Below are 22,549 nucleotides of genomic sequence, written 5' to 3' on the forward strand. Positions count from 1 at the left end.
TGAAAAGGAATAAAAGTTGTCAGAGTTTTGCCGCCTCTAGTGTTCATTTAAACTGGAAACTGCAGCGATTCATACGTTTAGGTACGTTTTTGCAGAAATGTAGGTAGAGGCACGTATTTCCAATGAGCCTGGGTAGATAAAAGAAGGCTATGAAATGTATTTCTAACTGTAATCCTGTGGTTTTCAGGTCCTGGGTGTTTGGTGCTTTTGCACTGCTGTGTCTGGTTTGCCTGACGTGGTCGTTCGGCCTGTTTTTCTTGAACGACTCTTCAGGAATCATGGCGTACCTCTTCACTATCTTCAACACCTTACAAGGGCTGTTCATCTTCATCTTCCACTGTCTTCTGCAGAAGAAGGTAAACCCATGACATACTGAAGGAATCGGTTTGTCAGACGCCACTTTCTTTATTATTGATGGCCGCTGAATGTGTTAAGTATGGAAGCCCGTTTCCACCACTAAAAACTTTTTTCTAACTTTATAACACGCAATTGTGAGTTATAAAGTCAGAACTGCGTGATATAAACTCGAAATTGCGAGAAAAAAACTCAAAAAGAATTACGACTTTATATCTCGCAATTTTGACTTTATAACTCGCAATTTCGAGTTTATATCACGCAGTTCTGACTTTATAACTCACAACTGCGTGTTATAAAGTCAGAATTGCAAGATATGAACTCGCAATTCTGAGAAAAGAAGTCAGAATTGTGAGATAAAAAGTCGCAATTACCTTGTTTTATTTTTTATTCAGTGGCGGAAACGGGCTTCCATAGTTAAGTGTTGGCTCATAATGCATTGTCTGGCTGCAAAGTTTATTTGTCGTATTTAATTAAATTCAAATCCTTTGAGCTCATGCCCGATGATTTTGTTTTTGTCAACAAGTCCTGAGACAATTTCAAACCTTGTTTTAAAAGGTTATAACTCTTAATTATATGTTACATATTTTAATACATAATTATAAAAGATGAAAACCGACACAAAACAGTGTGTGCAGTCCAATTTTATTTCAGGCCCATCTGTGAGTGAAAGCTCATTTAATGTACATATAATTGCATTTCCTAAAGGATGTTTTCATAAATAAAGTCGCTCACTTTCTCTTGCTCCAATTTAAAGTGATTCACAGTCAGACACAAAATTGGCCAGCTTTTGCTGATGATCATTTATCATATGTATTTAATATGAATTATGAATATGAATGTTATTTATATTATACTTTTAATCAGAAGTCAGAAAGAGCTTTATTGCCAAGTACATTTACACAAACAGAATGCATAGTTAGCTTTTAATTTAAATTAATATATACATTAAAAAATAACTTTTAAGGCCATTTAACACCATACACAGTACGAAATGAATAAAACGAAATGCAAATAAAAAGATGCAAAAAAAAAAACCCTCACCTTTACAAATGTTACAATAAACTGGAGAAACAAGTTCAGGTCTCTCATTTCAGCAAAAATATAAAAAAAAAAAAATTCAACTAATATAAAGACAGTAACACTTTATTTAAGAACCCAAGTCTTACTATTAACTAGTTGTTTATTAGCATGCATATTACTAGCATATTAACTGTTTATTAGTACTTGTAAAGCGCATATTAATGCCTTATTCTGCATGACCATATCTTAGATCCCTTAATACCTAAACTTAACAACTACCTTACTAACTATTAATAAGCAGCAAATTAAGAGTTTATTGAGTCATAAAAGTCATAAAAAGTCATAGTTAATAGTTAATTAATAGTGAGACTTGGTCCTTAAAATAAAGTTTGACCTTAAAGACAGCAGCAAAGATGCTAGTAAATAAAGTGAGATTAAATCCATAAAGTGTATTGGTATTACGTAACATCTTTAATTATCGCAGGTGTGCATGAAGGTCTGTGTTTGTACTTCCTTCTGGGTTTTTATTCATTTCAAGGAATATTAAATCTTGTTTTTGTGCTAGTGAGATAAGCGAATGACATCTGTTGCAGAATCAGCATCTGTCTGTATTTTACCACGAGTCTAATCCAAATGAATCATTTAAGCAACTCACACATTTGTTTTAATCTGTACTTATCTTAAGTGTAAATACAGGATGTCCACAAATGAATAAGATAAATTGTAAATCTCACACGAGGCAAAAGTATGAATATTTGAAGAACATTTCATGCAAACACCTTGCTAATAAAGGGTTATGCATGTAGTTCAAAGGGTTCATAATCTGCAAAAATTTTCATGAGTAATTTTCGTGTTTATGCTCAGATGTGGCGGACAAGTGGCATTTTCAGTGTGCACAAAAGGCTCTGATATGTGACTAAAATATTATATCTAATATTACCGTCTAGCAATGTCATTGGCTGAAAGACTTCTAATGGGTAATCGATTCAGTGCCTGATTAGAAAACATACACATTAGTTTTCTGATATGTCATATATACTGTATGTCTCCTACCCTTTCCTTTGCTCTGAATAGTGTATTGTTTGTGGCTGTTAACGGAGCTGCGGTTGGATTGTGTCTTCAGGTGCGTAAAGAGTACAGCAAGTGTTTGCGGCAGTCTCAGTGCTGTACTAGTCTTCCCTCTGAAGGACCTCACGGCGTTAACAAACCCTCGGCCTCCAGGTCCACCGCTCGATATTCATCTGCTACACAGGTACATATCAATCAGATTCTGCATTCACGTATGAAATGTGAACGTTTTCTCTTCTTTATTGATATGGTCTCTCTCTTGTCTGCAGTAGTGATTGTAAAGGATTGCTCGTCGTGATTGATTCCCTTAAACGGACAAGTTTAAGAATCAAGCACTCGGCTGTTTAGAAAGCTCTGAGGATCTTCCTGTTCACTTTGAGCCAGAAACAAAAAATTCAGCGAGTCGTTAACTGAAGACTCGTCGCAAACAGATCATTAAATCAGTGACTTGTTGACAGTCGTATCAGTCCAATTCACATTTGAGCCGGTTCAACAGAATTAGCTCGCTCATGAATCAGAAATCGATTAGGTGTCTTGAAATGGATGTCTATTTACTCACATCAAAATAATGAATAACCATTTTTATGAAACGTAGTGCAGAGAAAAGTATGATATTATGCTTTGAAAGGACACAACAAAAACTCACCTTTACGGATGGATATATATATAGATATATATATATATATATGTATGTATATATGTGTATGTATGTGTGTATATATATATATGTATATCTGATTCGTCTCCACGAAAAGTTCTTTCGGATAGATCGTTTTAATGAATCAGTTCAAAAAAGATTCGGAGGTAATTTTACGGTGGAACTGGCTTACGTTGTCTACAATTTTGAGCGCTGCACAACAGAATAGATCATGACGTGATCGAGGGTCTTGATCTTATTTACATCTTAAATAAAATTATATTTTTAAACCTTTCTGTCAGCCGATGATAATTCTGAAAGAAAACGCCGAGAGCACAGATCAGTGGCCGAGAGATAAACCATGAGCTCTTGTATTAATGTGTTGTTGCTGTTCTGGTTATTTTGTTTCGGCGTACAGTTTGTTAATTTTGTGCAAAGCATACTGTTAAAGTAAACAACATCATTCAGCTTAACTGTGCACGTTTTAGACACTTCATGTCTTGTTCATGCTATAAACGCATGTCCACTGCTGAGCTGTGGGCTATGACTAAGTTCATGCGCAATGCAGACAAAATTACAATTTAAAATCAATCAGATGCATCGTAATTTTTACAAATAAAGCTTCATATTATGAGAAGGCTACTGTCTACGACCTTTATATCCTGCAGTCATGGTGAAATTAGGTTCCTTCGATCTAAAAAACAAGAATCGAACACAACAGTGAGGAATCGATTCTTGGAATCGAATCCCATCGATTCCAGAACTGGGAATCAGAATCGGACAGCCCTAGCTGGGGGTAGCACTGGGCACGTCGCTAGACCCAGGGGGCGTGCTGTCTTTGAACGTCAAAATTTGATTGGCTGATGATTCTGTCACTAATGCTAGCAACAAATCAGATGCGACGTCTTTCAACAAAAGGGTAGCACTAGCTGTAGTATCTCAAAGTATCTCAAAAGTGTCTCAAAATGATGATTTATACACCTTTATGCTCAAATAATAACTAAATAGTTTATATACTGTAAGTGTTTTAACAAAAATAAAGCTTCATAATAAATCATTCCTCAATGTCTTACTCCATAGATAAGTGCATTACTGTAACAGCATTTGTTTTTTTTTCAAATTTACTTTTATTTGTGTTGCTCTTTAAAGCAGCTTTACAGAAAATTTTAACTGAAGGGTTCAACATGATTTTCTGTTGTAGTCAACATTACACCACAAACAGTTATACCACAAATAATTGTTGATAGAGCTCAACCTGTACTGAAACTACAACTTTCCTTTAACAGCAATATTATAATAATTTGGTAAGTATTGAAGAGTAAGTAGAATGTTGTTTGCGCTTGCAAACAAACATTGTTATTGTAATTATCGCGAGGGATTTGTGAAGCTGCAGCAGATGTAATATTCAGAATGTGTTGTTTGGACATTTTCTTGTGCAGTTTTTTCCCCACATGTGGTGTTATTAGTCCCGCTATACGCTGCAGAGCTGTTTGCATGAATATCAGCCGCATTAATCAGCGAGCGTGTCTCTGTGTCGCTGCAGAGCCGCATCAGGAGGATGTGGAACGACACTGTGAGGAAACAGTCAGAGTCATCCTTCATCTCCGGCGATATCAACAGCACTTCCACTCTAAACCAAGGTAACAGATGAAACGCTGGGCTCTCACACACGCTGCTGTGCGTTTATAGATGCTGTAGGGTTTTTCTACTTGTTCCAGAGATGTTTATGTGAAAGGTATAATTATTTTATCTCCTTCTGTCTTCATTTAAATGAGCGTAAATAGTAACAAATTCTGTTTGCCTTGGGATGCATTCATGATTTATTTTTAGTTTTATTTATTTATTAGTTGGTTGGTGAATGCAGCCTGTGGTCACAAAGTGCATTGAACAAACTCGGGATCTGTTTCAGTTTGACGAATTCAAGCGAACTGAACCCAGATGCCACTGCACTCAATATAAGCTTACTGTGTCACAGGATTGAACCTTGTGAGTTTTGTGGTTAGTTTAGCTCACGAGCACATGTACAGGGAATTAATTTAGTACCGAGCTGAGGATGGAAAAATTATTATGGACACATTTACACAGTACAAGAGATTATTAAGAAACTATGACCAATTGACACAGACTTACATGCTGAGAGACATCACCACTGCTGAAGGGAGAAGATAAGCTGAATCGAATATAATTTGAATGCAAATAAAAGCATTTTATATAGATCCACAGCGAGAATGCACTGTCTTATAAAAATAAATGTAAATGCCTTTATTTAAATTTTTTTGAAAGCACAAGCACAAAACATTCAAAGTGAACAATGCTTGCAATTGCCACTGATTATTTAAAAAGTGAACACTTGTATGCATTAAGACGTATTTTGCTCTTTCTTTCTAGCAACACGTCAAGTAATGAAGATATATTTGGTGTACCAATGTCTCTTTTTTAACTTAGTGATATACAGTTTGTTCATGTCACAGCATCTCATCCTGCTGTGTGGCCCATGATGCATTGCATCAATCAGTCTTACTAGCCATTTTATCGATCTATAATATATATATATATATATATATATAGCACTGCATTTTTTTTAGGTTTTCTCCATCACACACTACATACAGGTTTAAACTCTTATAGAGAAGCACAAATCGGCAATAAAACATGTGGCTCCAAATGCATAACAGGATATTTTACTATTTCTTCTCTTTCATTTTCAGCTGTTTTAGTCTTTTCTGTTGGATCTGTGTGCAAATAGTCTCTGTCTTTTTTCATTAGGACTCTACATGCAATCCTTTATTTTTTTTCTTTCTTTTTATTTGGCCGTTTAAAATGCATAAAAAATAACAAGAGAATGCAGTTTATAGACAGTGCAGGGAGAGGTAAAAAACCCACGAGGACTTATTTAAAGCCTCCACCTAAACAATATAAAGTCTTCACAAAATTATAAAGAAAACCAAATTAACAGAGAAGTTTATATAACTACATCCAAAAAAAGTAAATACATTCATGCATACAGTATGTACATACATGTTAAAATGCATCTATGCATGCATCTGTGAAAAGTGCATATATACAAACAAATATAAATGCCAAGAAAATATAGATTTTACACATAAAGATTCAAGATTCTTTATTGTCACTATACAAGTATAGTGAAATTTGAGCAATCCTAACAGTGCAGTCACATGTAACTTAAACATCTGTAATACAAAAAAAAAAAGTATGTTATTACTATACGATACGAGACAAACAATACATAAACCAATACAAACAAGGCGATAGTGCAAAGATAAGTCTTATCTGCAATACAGTCAGCGATAAACGGTATGCTGTTTAACAATACAATACAAAGACAGTACAAACAAGGCGATAGTGCAAATGCAAGCCTTATTAAATATCGTATTGCACACATTATTGCACAGTTGGCACATAATAGAAAAGATGTACATGTTGCATTGTTTGCATTCTAAAGGCTCCAGTGAGTGGACTATAAAACCCTATAAAACTGGTCTTTGTCTTAGGTTAGTTAGAGAGCGACCAGGATGCTTTTTTAAAAACGATTCATTATTTAGGCTTTGCACAAGTGTTGCTGATGAGAGTTTGGTGTTCAGTTCGAGCTGCTAGAGATGTGACCGAGCGAGAGGAAGAGTGACTTTGAGTCAAACTAGCGTAATGTGCTCAGGTGTGATGCAGGACCCAGTGTTCTTTGGTACACTTCAAATTTGAAATTGAAAGTAATAGTTTTCATGGTTTTTTTTGTATATTCTGGGAAGATTTAGCTGTGATCTGGCATCGAGACAGATGCATGCTCTAAACAAAGTCATATTTATAAATATTAGTGTCTGAAAGTCGAACATCTTATCGGTTCTTGTGAGATAAGATATATTTTTGTGTCCAAGTAAAACATTTGCTTGGTGGGCCATTCTGTTCACATAATCTGAAATATGTGATCAGTCAACATTTAGTTCTTCTGTCCACTCAGAGCAGCTTTTCACATGCATAGCAATGTCATCTGAGTGGCTGTTTTAGCTCACTTTAGCAATCGCATTGCACCAGACGTAATTCTGTCTAATTCTGTTCTGCTTTTCTAAAGCTCTCTTGTTCACACTCATTCTCCTCTCTTTATTTGTTCAACAGGAATGAGCGGCAACTATCTGCTAACTAACCCTCTCCTCGGGCCTCACGACACTAACAGCCGCTATAACAACCTTCTCGCCGAAACCATCGTCTGCAACACCCCTTCTCCTCCAGCTTTCCGCTCTCCAGGTGCTTTATGGGCCAGGTCTCTTTCTGTCATTTGGGAATGTGGGCTGGAAAAATCCCGGCTTTTTCACAGCATGATTAACACAGGACTGCAGTTTACAGAGAATCTGTAATGAAATCACTGCAGCCTTTCTCCCTTTGAGCTGCATGAATCTCTTGCTTTTTTATACCATTACCTCCAAATTATTAATTAACCCTTTTAATTCAGATTTTTTTTTTTTTAGACTTTTTGAGATTGATGGATTAGAAGAGCTTTCCCAGATTTAATTTGTTGAGATAACACAAATATCCAAGTTGTCACTTAATACAACTTGTGTTAATAATAAAGCTAAGTTGACCAAACTTTATATTATTTTATTATTTTATTTTAAGGTGGCACAAACACTTTTCATAAGCTCAAACTAAAGTTTTTTTTTTTGTTCATTCATTCATTGAAGCATTTATTATTTATTTACTTTTTTTTTTTTTTTTACTTATTATTTATTTTCTTTTTTTTTTTTTTTTTACAATTTATTTCCTGCGGTATATTGTTCATGTGGCAGCCTGTAATTAGCATTATATCAGTGTTATCTATTATTTAAATTTCATTTTTAACATTTTATTTTACTGTATTATCAGTGTTATCTATTCTTCTCATTTTTATTTTATTTTTAATATAAATGTATTTATTTATTTATTTATTTGCGGACATAAGATGCATAACCCTAACCCTAATCTCAATTTAATATATACATTAATGAACCACCCAAAATTTAAGGGGAACAGCCAGCGATCGCCATGCATTTTCATTATATGAAAAAGAGCATACACTGAAAAAGAATGGTGTAGAAACTATTTTCACACAGAAATTGAAAAAGAAAACAGCAAGCAACACATTAAATGTGAAATTTCAAAGTACAAAGACTGAGATAGTATGCAAAATTGTAACATGTTGGAAACAAGCCATCTTACCAAATCACACATTATAAAACTTTTCATTGTAATAATTTTTATATTGCCTTTTTTTCATTAATTTGAGTAGACTTTTTGCCATTTTAAACTGTATTATATATATATATAAACATTTTAAGCAACTTAAAGCATAAAACAAGTGCATGGTGATATAGTTTCTATAGAATAAGGAGACCCAGAATTTAATAAATTATGCAAATATTGTAGATATGTATTTATGTAGGCTGAAGTATGGTAGAGTATGTAAATTCAGATAATTTAACGAGATAAATTGAATAATCACTGTATTCATAACTGTCAAATAGTATAGAAATGCATAAGCTAGAAATGCTGACAGTTTCAGTGCTGTTTACAGGCTTGTGGACAAATGTTTTCACTGTAATAGAAAGTAGGAGTTTTATTGAAATGTTTGATTTATTGTGGCAGTGTAATGTCTCAGGGCTGACTGCAGCATGATGCTTGAAGCGGAAGTGAACGAAAGAATTGCTTCTGATTAAATCTGAACAGCTCGCTCAGACTGAGACCTTCGCTCTAGACAAAGAGCAGCAGGAAAAGCATTTGATCATTTGCAACACTGAGCAATCAAAGATCTGGCCTGGCTTTTCTCCCAGAATTCCTGCTTTCCAGCCGCATTGGGTCTGCTTCTACAGTCCAGACAGTACCTGACTGGACGAAACCCCTCGCCAGCGCATAAACAAATGCAAATCATCTGTGCTGAGATGATGTTTTATGGTTGTTTGCTTTATTTTTGTCCTTCATTTCTCCCTTCGGTCCCTCTCTCCTCCCATTCAACTCTTTGCAGAACACAGACTTGTTTTTCACATCCCTTATGTTTATTTCAAACTACAGAACTTTAAATCTATCCTATGCTCCACATGAAACAGCAGTTCATTAAATGTATGATGATTTTCCACACTTTCAGTTCTATCACTATCACAGAGTCAAGAAATACTGCTGTTTCATACTGCTTCGTAATTATGACTTGAGATGTTTATGCATTCATATACTGTAGGCCTGCAGAAAATAATTAGGTAACACTTTGTTGATACTCCACTTTAGACATTTTACTAACTATAAGTAAGAACTAGCAGTCATTAGAGTATTAGTTGTCTGTCTGCTAAATATCTGCTAACACTTTGTTGATGCTCCCCAACACATTACACTGACTACACTGTAAGTAACTTTGCAAGAACGTCAACTTATTCTACTAACCCTAACCCAACAGTCTACTAATACTCTAATGAGAGTTACATAGTTGACGTAGTTGCAAATTAAAAACGGTTAGTTGACATTTAGCTGCACTAAGTTAACTTATAGTTAGTGGAATGTCTAAAGTGGACTGTCAAAATAAAGCGTGACCAATATTTCTTTCTTTCTTTTAAAGATGGAGTGCTAACCCTGTTACTCCTGCCATATCCTGCATTCAGCCTTCCAATAGATTCGCTCACAAAAAAATGGATTTAAAAAGCTTTATTGCTTTGCATATTCAAATTTGAATATAATTCGAATTGGGAAGATGCAAAAAGTAGGGTTGTGCAAGAAATAAAAAAATAAAATAAATATATATATATATATATATTCTTTCATAAATGATTCTATTTCTATTAAATAATTCTACACTTTGATTGGAATAAATCTAAATAACGTAAATATTTAAATCGGGGAATTGCAGGCTGTCATAATAATAAACATACGTTATATGAAGATGATAATAGCCCAAATTCATTTTCACCACAAAACGTCTAATTACAATTTAGCGTCCTGTGGTGCCAATTCGAATGTCATTTTAACTTATGAACTGAAAAAGAGACAAGTTTCACATTTATAATTTTCCCTAACCCTAATTTATGGGGAAAATTACTTTCAGCCTTTCAAGTGTGGAACATTAAAAAGTCTTGCATATTTCTTTATTCATGTTATTTATTTGTTCAAATTGTGAGTGAAATTAAATACATGTGGTGGATCTTGATGGACTGAATTCAGATCTTTGGAGTTTGTAAGCTTCTTGATTTCTCACTTTTCTGTCTTTGCTGCAAAAAACGCCGTTGTTTCACTCGTTTTGTTTTGGCACATGGGCAGTTCTCAGGTCAGCTAGCCTGAGCAGACACACATGATGTGAGTGTTTGCACTCTTGGCCTTCGCTCTGTGATCTGTGGACTGGCATCTGTGTGCTCCATAAACACCATTCATCTCTGTTGTGTTCGATGCAGACAGTTACAGCATGTTTTGTGTTTATGCTCATGCTTTTTCTGTGGAAAAAAAAAAGAATGCTGATTGTTTTGTGTTTTTGCAAGAGGTTCTTTGGCTGCTATGTTGTTGCTATTACTGTTAAAAACATCAGTTTATGAAACATTGAATATTTTGTTCGAACAGTATCTGTTTAGCAACATGCATCTTCACTCGTTTAATTTCATATTTTAGGTTTTAATTAGGGCTGTCAACCAATTACAGTTTTTAATCTAATTAGTTACATGACGTGCCGATTAATTAAATAAATTAATCACGTTATTCGCACATCCAAAAATAATTTAAAGTCATTGTTGTGTTAGATGAGAAAAGCCTTGAATAAACATTACAAAAAATTAGCTTTTGATTCAGCATTGCATAGATAATGATAATAATTCAGTATTGTTTTTTTTTTTTTATTATAATATTAAAATATTGAAAAATTGAAAAATTAAATGATTCAATAAATAGGCTTTTTTTTTTAGCTTAAACGCCAGTAGGTGGCAGCAAGTCACTGTCTTAATGAGCAAGTCCATTCACTCAATCATTCAACTGATTTGTTAAAAAAACATTCATTCTAGAATGATGAGCGAGTCATTGAAGCATTGGCTCACTCAATTCGTTCAGGATTCATTCAGTAATGAAACACTGCTGTCTACTGCTCTGTTTGGAAGTATGAAATTGAGCAAAACAGACAATATTGTATCAAAAATGAAACACTTTAACTTGTTTATTGAACTACTGTATATAATCAGTATCACATTCACAATCATGCAGGAAAAAATACTCGTGTTATATTGCTAAACTATATCATATGATACAAGACGACAAACCCATACAGAGATTTTTTTTCGCTCATATCTTGAAATGAAAGATGACAGTACAGATCTGAGCTGTATTAATAATTTTAACATCATTTTCCCATAATTAATCGCACCAAATTAACACATTATATCGACAGCCCTAGTTTTAATACATTATTTTTAGTTGGCATTTGGCATGTAATGAGTGTGATGAGAAATCCCGTGTCCTTAATAGTAACAAATACCTAGTATTGTCCGTCATACCACTTACTATTTCCAACAATTGACTTTTTGTTTTTATTTCAGGCCAGCACTCGCTAACCCACAGCCGTGATGTCAGCACCATGGACACGCTCCCTCTCAATGACAACTTCAACAACAGCTACTCACAGCGAGAGGACAACTACGAGGACCCCGCGCTGTGCTGCCCGCCCGCTGACGCTCTGCGTCTGGATGACGCTGCCTTTGAGAAGATGATCATCTCCGAGCTGGTTCACAACAACCTGAGGCCTCGCCTGCCGCCGCAAAACCAATCCAGCTCAAAAACCCAACCGGCGTCCAACAGCAGTCACCGGGGTCCGCAGGAGACCTTCGACGTGGGTGTCGGGAATAGAAACCGGAGTGAAGATGATGCCACAGTTTCCGACACCTCCGCTTTACCGCCGTCCTCCAGCCACCCGGCGCTGGAGCTGCTTCTCCTTCACCCCAACGACCGGGAGGCCCTCGAGGCCCCGCTTTTGCCCCAACGAACTCACTCGCTCCTTTACAGCGCTCAAAAGGCCGCCAGGCGGCAGAAGGACAGCAGAAAGGCAGAAGATGATGAGGAAAGCGCGAAAGAGTTAGACGACGCACCCTCGCCGAATAACAGGGACTCGCTGTATACAAGCATGCCCAATCTCAGAGACTCTCAGTCCTCCGAATCCCCCGACCTTGTCAGCGGACAGGACGACGGTTCTCCTTGCTCATCCGCCCAAAGTGAAACTGAGGAACAGTGCTACAAGAGCTTGCCTGACCTGGGAGACGGGACTCAACCGCTTTCCTACTATCAGATCAGCCGCCGAGGCACTAGCGAGGGCTGTATTGACCCCGGGCTACCCGAGGGCGAACCCGCTAGCGATGGACAGATGCAGCTAATCACCAGCCTCTGAGCCAAGAATGCACGCTTTCCTTCGTTTTCTTCTTTTGCTTCTCCCATCCACAGACGACAGCAAGTCAACGGCACAATGAATTGTTTTTTAGTAACAGAACTCTGGTCAAACTCTTCTATCGTACTGATCGAACTGCTCGAAGTGAGCAGAAAGTGTCAAGACTGGCATCATCTACGTCTGCCAAAAGCTTTGTACTGTATATAAAAAAGAAACATGCCAATGTCTGATTTTTGTAGGACTTTGAAAACTCTCCCAGCCAGTTCGCAGGTGAATCTTCCCTTCTTGGAAAGACTGTGATACAGGAAATGAAAAGAATGAATTAAAATCCCAGACTCAGGCCTTATATTTTCTCTATTGCACAAATAACTGTTGTATGAATGACAACTGAAGAAAATCTATTTTGCAGTACCAGGTGTAAAGAAAGCCAGTTCAACCCGAAATCACCACATCTCCACTTGAGAATGATGTGTTCAGTTATGGATTTTATCATGGAAGTTGTATTTTGCCAACGTAAATGTACAAAAAGGAGCTTCCTTATTTTTTTAGATTAACGGAAGTTGTGTCTTGCACAAATTTGGAGTGAATTGGACTAATATGTAATTTGTTTTACTTAAAAAAAAAAAAAAGAAATGCTTTGACTTTGTCAGGTATCAATAACATTCATAGGTGTCAACACGATGTCTTAAGAACATATCTCAGTATTTGGCACTAAATCAGGGCTGTCCAAACTCGGTCCTGGAGGGCCAGTGTCCTGCAGAGTTTAGCTCCAACTTGCCTCAACACACCTGCCTGGAAGTTTCTATGCCTAGTAAGAGCTTGATTAGCTGGTTCAGGTGTGTTTAATTAGGGTTGGAGCTAAACTCTGCAGGACACCGGCCCTCCAGGACTGAGTTTGGACAGCCCTGCACTAAATAATTTATTATATGAAGTATGAAATAAAAAGGGTTGGAACGAAAGTGGATGTGATGTAACACTGTTGATATTCACTTCAGTCTTTTTTAAGACCCCATTGTCGTTGCAGATGTACATTCAACTCTTGTTTGATATTGAATAAATGTGATGATTTTTTCTTGTTTGCAGATATATCATTCTCATTCAGTGAAGCATCAAACTAGCCAAACAATCTTATTAGATGTCAAAATCAAAAATAACCTAAGATCTCTTCATAACTTGCCTGATGAGTTATTTGCAATATAAATAAATTGTTGCTAGTTATTTGTATTAATGTTTTTTTCATGTTTTAGAAAAACTTTGAAACTATTTTTAACCCATTTATGATTCATTTTTATGGTGCCCTTCTATTCAATTAATTGACAGTATGTACTTACTATATTGTTAGAATTAGGATTAGGGTTTGGTTTTGGGTAATTGCATGTAATTATGCATAATTTGTTATTACTATCTTAAGAACATGTAACATGTTTAAAGGCAGGGTAGGTGATTCGGTTCAAAAACATTTTTTGTTATGCTGGTTGAAAGTCTCCTAACATCCCGATAGCACTCACTAAGTTCAGTGGTTTAAATGTATTTACATGCATTTATATCATCTGTGGATGGCGTAGGACTATAAAATAAAATGTTCATCCAATCATATTCCTCGGTTTGAGGACTACAACAGAGTTATGTAAATAACATCAGGGAAAAAATATATTGTGGTCACAAATTGAGAATTAATTTAGTAAAATTGTGGCCACAAATGAAACAAAATGGGGGAAAAAATACCTTGTTTGTTCCTGCATGTTGTGCATAGGTTAACAAATGCTTTTTTATCGTTAAGCCATTTTTTTATCGTTAGGCCATAAAATATACTTAATGCAAATATGTGAAATATTGGCAAACACATTGCAAGTGCAGCTGAACTTGCACTTGTATTACCGTGACGTAAAATGGGAATGAAGGAATGAGACACTGTGTCAGTAGCCGATACTTTGGACTGAAAACCCCAGAATTCCAAATGTAATCGTTCAATTTTTGAGGGATTAGTTAAACCTTTCTTCACAACACCTGGAAGCAAAGGGTGAAAAGCCAAGAAAACATATGACTCTCCAACGCAAGCCATTTAGGTCAAAGCTTCAACCCGGCTGTGCGGAGCTTGGAATTTCAGGGAGAACTAAAGCAGATAATAAGTTTACTTCACTGATACAACTAAAGCCAAAAGTAAATTTCATTTGTCCACATTCCTTTCCAGCTTCAGGATTTTTGTCATCAGCTGATGTCCACGCAGACAGAATTGAATGAGAGCTTAAAAAGAAAGGTCTGCCTTTCATGGTGGAGTGTACTTTAAAGGTGCTGTATGTAGGATTGACACTGAGTGGTTGAACTAGGTATTGCAGTCCAAATTCAAAATATTGGAGAGGGTTTTTTTCACCCGGCCCCTCCTTCTCAGACTTGATGCACACGCAGGTTGCCAGATTGACGACACCAACAGGAACGAGCGCACTTGACAATGACTGAAATGAAATACGCTGTGTTTTCCGCCAACTGGCAACCCGGGGTCCCGAAATACAATTGGGTAAACTGGCAGTGGGCGGGTTTCACAAACCAAAACAGAGACCGACATTCCGGCCCGGAACGCACATTTTCAAAGGAGAATAACTGACTGTAGCATTGTTTTTCAGATAAACAAGTATGTTAACTTAGCATGTTTCTTAAATATCTGCAAACATATTATGGCATTTTTACGCTTTAGTAGAGTCAAAAACTTACATACAGCACCTTTAAAAGGCTTGCATGCTTGACTATGCACAAAATGGAATGGAATGTGGACAGTTAAGTGTTCCTAAGCCTTAAGTCCACTTGTGCTTCCACAAACACTCACCAAATCCTCTACGCCACCTGAGGATGCAGCCTACATTCTTCAAGCATGACTCCCTGATGCAAGAGCAAATCTGTACCACAATTCACGTGACCTGGTTTGTGCACAGCACAAATGGACAGCAACACGCTGTGCCAGATCTAAAGTTGGATATGAGTGCATTCCCTGATGATTGTAGACCAGTGGTTCCCAACCACGTTCCTGGAGTATTTCAACACTGCACATTTTGCATTTTTCCTTAATCAAACAGGTCATCAGCTCATTAGTTGAGACTCCAAGACCTGAAATGGTTGTCAGACGAAGGAGGCATGCAAAATGTGCAGTTACTCCAGGAACATGGTTGGGAACCAGTAGCTACATTTACATGGACACCCTGAAGGAAGTCATTCCAATTGATGAATTTGACCATAGTGTTTAAGTGAATGCCAAATAAAGTGATTGGGTTGATGTAAGCATTTATATGCCACAGGTTTCCAATTACACAGTATATATGTATGCCCTCGTCAGATACTGCATAAGTAACGATTTATCCACCATGTCAACTTTGCACCATGCAGGACTTTTGAGCCAAGGCAACTGCCTCTTATAGACAGTCCCTGTCCCAAACTCTTGAGTATGTCTGCATAGTAGAGAAGCTTTCAGGAAGAAATGCCTAAAAAGACAAAGCAGCAGCCAAAGACCTGGTGGAAACAGGTCCTTAGAGGTTGACATCTCTATCACCTTTAAAAGAAAGGACAAGACTTCTTGAATCAGGATCTGGTTCCTAGAACATTTGTCATGTAACTCAATCATGTTCATGCTTTCAAGAGCCCTAAAAAATGGTCAGTTAAAAGCACAATTTTGTGGAGTTGCTAACAATCCAATTAATGGGACATCCATAAAACTTTTGTCCCAGGTGTGCACCAATGCGACACTACTAACTGCAACAAAACAATCCGCCTGTATGAACATCAGCCAAATGAGATGCATAAAAGAGACCTATAAACAAGCAAACAGCATCAGTGCCCTTTTATCAGCATGTTTTTAAGACATAACACCAGGCTTAATGAAAGTCTTAAACACCTTCAAAAAGCTTTGCAGTGTTTTATGCATATATATTGCCTCATTCTTACTCAGAAAAGCAGCCCGCCTCATCCTATTTCTATGTAATTATCACCCTTCAGGTGAAGCAGATGGCAAATTAACCGCTGGATGCAAACTGCTGACAATGTTGTCGTCTTATCCATTTTGCATGATGACAGTGTTAGTGTTTATGCACATCCTGATTACAACAATTTTGACAGTGGGTGGTGGTTGTCAGGGACTAAGTATGAAATGATTTCTGAAGAAGTTCTAAGGTTGCTGGGGTTTGTGTGTCTGATATAATCATTCTCCATATTGAAATATGTTGCTTGCATAAAGAAGGTTCATTAGTATCACTTGTTGTTATGCAGCACAAACTTATTGGTTCAGAGAAAGAACTTTTTTACACAGTTCCAGTTTTAGGACATTTCTGTAGGCTTAAAATGTGTTTGTCTAAGCAAATCAATTTTTTTGTGAACCAGTGCATCAGCAGATAAATTAGGCCACAATGCTCTGGAATGCAAGCCTATTATAAGGCTTTGTAGACAGTGTTCAGTCTTCTTCTTTATTACAATGGAGTATTATAGTGCCCAAAGTATTCAAACGTGTAGTAGAGACAGTGAGAAAAGCATGGTTTGTTCCAGGTTCTCAGCCAGCTCTAAATAAAATCCTTGTGGAAAAGAATGATTATTTACAGTAATGGACAAAGAAGTTGAAAACCCTGATAAGATGAGATAATCTTACCACAGTGCTCTTGTCTCACAAAGGAGTACCGCAAGGATCTGTTGTAGGCCCTCTTCTGTTTTCCTTGTAAATACTTCCCCTAAAAGCTCTACATTTCTTGTATAAGACCTTTTTTTGTAGAGATTGTATTAAAGACATTAAATACTCAGTGACCAGACATTTCTTTCTGTTGACACTCCATTGTTGCTTTCAGATAGAGTTGGATGACAAGTCTGAGTCAGCAAAAGAAAAGCTGACTTTCCGTATTGAGATAGCGTAAATGAGTCCAGAACATTTGCAGAAGTTGGGAAAATCTGTAGTGGATGGTTTATATCCAGATTAACAAGTTAAAACTCTGATGTCGCCCCAGTGCATTCTCCTTTTCTCTTTGCTCTGACTTAGGAGTAAAACCTATCATGTACAACCAAGTCAAACTTTCTTATCAAAACCCTACCTTTGAAAGTGCAGTTCCTACATTTAAGCTGCATTTTAGATTATTTTACTGAGAATTGTGAGGAATATTTGTCCATTTGGCCTCTTTGTGATTCAGAGGGACTACTGTACTGTTTCTCCCCTTACTTCAGATACTGAAACGCACTGCAAATGACCGTTGGATAGCAGAAAGGAGAAGACGTCCAGACGTGGGGCAAATTTGAAGATATATTCTTTTGTTCTTTTCTGAGTGATGACTATGAGGTAGAAGCTGCACGAAGGCTGTTGGAGAGGAAACAAAGCTCACGGGAGAGTATTCATGACTTTCCATTATCAAAGTCTATGCCTGAGATAGAAAAGGGATATTCCATAGAGAGATTGTTCACACTACCAAAATTGTAATCCTTAACTAATCAGCCTGCTCGGAGGAATGGTGAGAACGGTGAGTATACTGGAAAGGATTGTTAAAATTCAGATTCTTAAATTTGTAATCCCACACTATGCTGACATGGGGTCTGAACTTAAAAAGACATTTGAGTTTTAGCATATCTTACCTCTCCTCTGAGCTCTGCTTTCCACACGCTTAATTTGGTGTCATGTAATGATGGAGATAAATGACTAACAACCAAAACCAAATCCAAAACTGTATACAGAAGTGTCATCATCAAGGTTTGTGGACCAAAGCCAATTGCTCGGATGTGGCCTCAGAGCTAGTCGAGAATCTAATCAAAAGAAAACAACATCAAATGTAATTGCACACATTGCTGTCCTTTGTCTTTCATGTTGAACAATTATTTGGACTGAAAGAAAGGAATAGTATTTAATTTTTGCATGCAGTAATCTGTAGTGGATTACTTTTTGGGTATTTTACCTGACACTACAACTAACGGTTAAAAACATACTACTTTTAAATCAAAGTTTTCACATTTATAGTAAACTACTACAACACAAAGTCCTGGTAAAATGCACTGAAACAAAACTAAACTAAACACCTTTGGAACAACAGTAAATGATAGAATTTTTGTTTTTAGGTGAGCTATTCCTTTAAGGTCTAGATTTATCTGTCAATAAATGATTTGTGAGAAGTTAAACACCATCCATTCAACACCACTGCCTGATCTCTTCTGGCACCCCTTTACTGCAAACTCCAAGACATATCAAAACAGTTGTGAAGTCAAGGATGGAGTGTGTTCATTTTAACTTAGGAGAGCAGCTGCAGCACTACCTGAGGGAGAGAACAGAAAGAATAACACTAGAGATATCATTCAATATAGATGGACTGTCAGTTTTCAAAAGCATCTATGGTCCATCCTCTGTGCCATTCATCTCACTGCCATCAGACTCTTGTGACACTGACACTTGATCCTTCTAACCCGACAAAGTTGGACTTATTTGGTGAGGAAGGCCTAAAGACAAACATGGAGTTCTGCAGGTGAGAAAATGCAGGAAATAGACGGAGCAATGTCTGAAACCATTATAGATAAAGTGCTTAAAAATCTCTAATCACTGCTGCGACTGTTGCAGTTGCTGTTGTGCCTGAGTTTGGAGGAGATGACCTTCAAACATCACAGATGTAATGATATCAAGGCAAAAGAAGACATTAATGATTTTGATCAATCATCTCCCTGAAGTGAGCGTGAGGGGGTGTTTACACAACAGCATTTTCAACTAAAAACTTTTTATGCATTTTGGCCATTCATTTACTTGACAACACCATTTTGGGGGTCTGAAAATGCAAACTTTTAAAAACAGGCTTCAGAGTGCAAGTTTTTGAAAATAATACCGTTTGTTATGTCGTGGGTTCGTGCAGTGAGATTAAACACACAGGAGAGCTGTCAGACATCCATGCATTTTTACTCCACCATTAGACCCTCATCAAGAACACACCCAATTATTGAACACGCCCTCTTAAACACACATACCATTCAACTGGTATGCTACACCGTTATCATCTCTGTGTGAAAATGGTGGTGTCATACGCATGTGCATTATGTGTTCAGTCCACAGGTACAGTATGTGCGCAGGTGAGTAGTGTTTCTTTACTAAGTGACATCGCCATCTACTGGCCTGGCATGCATAATACTGGCCTGGCATGCTTTTGGTTATTTTCGTGGCTTGGTGTGAACAGGGATCGTTTTGACAACGTTGTCGTATGTATGTGAAACTTTTCAAAAACGCAAAGGAAAAAGATGCCCGTTTTTAGTAGTCGTTGTGTGAATGTACCCTGTGAGTTCTGTTGGTGTATGGAGATCAAATTTTTAGATTTCGTAAAAAGCATTGATGAAAGAGACAGGAGAGGGTGGATTCTCGGGTCAAGAAATCTTTATGTTGAAAAACAAATAGTGCATAAGATCAAATAAAATATGCTTAACGAAGAATCTGAAATGGTATTCAATTTATATGATTTGCTTTTTTTTGTGTATCTAGGCAATTATTCTTGTTTCTGTGAGTAGAATTACTGTGGGTGTTTAAATCTAAATATGGCATCCTAAATATGGATGTTATGTTAGTACAGAAACCCTTTTTTCCCTTCAATTTTTGGGGGTTACAATAAAAATTTTACAGAAAAGGATTTTTGGACAAAGGATGGTTTGAAAACTGTAGATGTTTCCAAAGCCTCTTTTTGCAGCTCTTTTGAAAGCCATAATCAACAAGTGGAAACAAAGGGGCTCTACAATAACGTTCCAAAGAACAGGGCACCTGTCAAAAGCTGATGTAAAAACAAGACGAAAACTTGTCAAGGAAACTGCCAAAAGACTTACAGTAACTTTAAATGAGATTGCTGCATGTGACAATGATATCCTGCAGTCTTCGTATGTCTGGGCTATGGGACAGGATGACCAGACATAAGCCATAAACCATAAGCCAAGTGGGGAATACAAACTGTTGGCAGGGCACCAAGTCCCAGGATGAACTCCAGACGAGTCAGAGTTAGGCAGAAGTCAGCACTGGGAGATCAATCAGAAGCAGCACCTAATGCAAGAGGGTTTGAGACCCAATATTCAGATGCAGGCAGGAGGGTCAGACACCAGCAGACAGAACAAAAATACATGGGAATATACTAGAAAATATAATATTACATAATACAGATCCATATGGAAACTAGTATTATGCTTATATTTTTCAGTACATTGCAATGTATGCATGGACCATAAATGGCTATATATTACATACTATATATAAAAAATGTATAGTGTGTGTGTATGCAGGGTTGTGAAAGGTTACTTTTAAAATGTATTTCATTACAGATTACAAAATACATGTTTTAAAAAGTATTTTGTAACGTATTTTGTTACATTACTTAATTTTAATAACTTAATCTAAATACTTTGGAATACGTTGGAGTACTTAAGGTAAGTAAGGGGCATATTAACTTTGATATGTTGTTTTTATGTTAACCACCTCTAAATAAAAATGGGTGGCATGAATGTATTTATAACAATTATAAATGCATAAATAATGCTATGAGATTAATGTAAGAAATATACAATTTTGAACATAGAAATATAAAATGATGGGAGGAAAATATGTTTTTAAATATGAAACTGAAACCACAAGTAGGTCGTGGCAAAGATTTGTTCAAAATAACTCTTTCAGGAATTAAGTGATTTTATGAATGTAATTGAATCATTCTCTCAGCTGATTTGTTCAAAATGGGGCTTCATTCAGAAACCAAATGTTGCTCACAGATGCGCACCTCTTCTGATGTGGATGTTGAAGGCAGTTGTTATTTGCATTAAGTGCAATAAATTATATTTTCACCATGTAAGAAAAAACATGTATTTTCTTTTCAATAAGTGATAGTAATTAGATGCTATTAATACTTATTGCAAACAGTGATGGATATTTGGTGGGAAAAGGGAGATGAGCAGGAGTTGAATGAGTTCGACACAAGGCTGATTCAAACTCTTGGTTGATCACATCAAATCTTATCACCATGTGTCTCAAATAGGCGTATTTTCTAATTATGTGCATCCCAAAGGTTGTATGGAACCAGTTTTGTTGGCGCTATGCAGCAAATCAGACAATACTGTTATTTTAAGTAGCAAGTTATATATATATATATATATATATATATACACACACACACACACACAAAGAAAAACTAGTAGAATAGAAAAAATAGAAAGCTAGTGTTTTGTTTTGTTTTTTAATAAAAAAGAAGATAAATAGATAAAGTAGAATTAAAATAGAATAGAAAGTGCTAGAGTTAGAGGGTCAAATAAAGACAGAAGAGATGTGTTTTTAGCCGTTTCTTGAAGATGTCTAAGGACTCAGCTGCTCGGATTGAGTTGGGCCTCTTTGGGATGCACAATAATGCGTCGTTCACTTGCAGAACGCAAGCTTCTAGAGGGCACATAACTCTGAAGTAATAAATGTAGGTAAAGGGGTGCAGAGCCAGTGGTGTAGGCAAACATTAATGCCTTGAATTTTATGCGAACAGCTACTGGTAGCCAGTGCAAATTGATAAACAAAGGTGTGACGTGCTTTCTTTTCGGCTCATTAAAGATTAATCTTGCAGCGGCATTTTGGATTAATTGTAGAGGTTTGTTAGAAGTGGCTGGAAGACCTGGCAAGAGAGCATTGCAATAGTCCAGCCTGAATAGAACAAGAGCTTGAACAAGGAGTTGTGTTGCATGTTCTGAAAGAAAGGGCCTGATCTTCCTAACGTTGTATAAAACAAATCTGCAGGACCGGGCAGTTTTAGTAATGTGGTCTGAGAAATTCAGCTTATCATCAATCACAACTCCAAGGTTTCTAGCTGTTTTTGAAGGAGTTATGGTTGATGAGCCTAACTGGATGGTGACATTTTGACAAAGTGATGGGTTTGTTGAAACCACAAGCAATTCTGTCTTGGTAAGGTTGGTAAGTTGAAGGTGATGGTCTGTCATCCAACAGGAAATGTCTGTTATACAAGCTGAGATGCGAGCAGCTATCGTCAGATCATCAGGGTGGAATGAGAGGTAGAGCTGAGTATCATCAGCATAGCAGTGATATGAAAAGCCATGTTTCTGAATGACAGAACCTAATGATGCCATGTAGACAGAGAAGA

At 36.8% G+C, this 22,549-nt stretch overlaps 1 protein-coding gene across 5 annotated transcripts in view; it reads left to right on the forward strand.

Moving 5' to 3' along the window:
* adgrl2b.1 (adhesion G protein-coupled receptor L2b, tandem duplicate 1) overlaps positions 1 to 13,237 on the forward strand; it is a 110,070-nt gene extending 96,833 nt beyond the window's left edge. For 2 of the 5 annotated variants that reach the window (XM_016449700.1, XM_016449701.1), the window contains 4 exons: positions 2,501 to 2,629; positions 4,626 to 4,722; positions 7,211 to 7,339; positions 11,623 to 13,237. In XM_016449700.1, coding sequence (XP_016305186.1) covers positions 2,501 to 2,629; positions 4,626 to 4,722; positions 7,211 to 7,339; positions 11,623 to 12,464 — 1,197 coding nt within the window. In that variant the 3' untranslated portion in view covers positions 12,465 to 13,237. Of the gene's footprint in view, positions 1 to 2,500; positions 2,630 to 4,625; positions 4,723 to 7,210; positions 7,340 to 10,366; positions 10,403 to 11,622 lie in introns of all 5 variants that reach the window. The other 3 variants (XM_016449702.1, XM_016449704.1, XM_016449703.1) reach the window with 2 other exon arrangements.
* Positions 13,238 to 22,549: the final 9,312 nt, after the last annotated feature.

Source organism: Sinocyclocheilus anshuiensis, unplaced genomic scaffold (genome assembly GCF_001515605.1).
Source record: "Sinocyclocheilus anshuiensis isolate Anshui unplaced genomic scaffold, SAMN03320099.WGS_v1.1 scaffold1635, whole genome shotgun sequence".
NCBI classification, from domain to species: Eukaryota; Metazoa; Chordata; class Actinopteri; order Cypriniformes; family Cyprinidae; genus Sinocyclocheilus; species Sinocyclocheilus anshuiensis.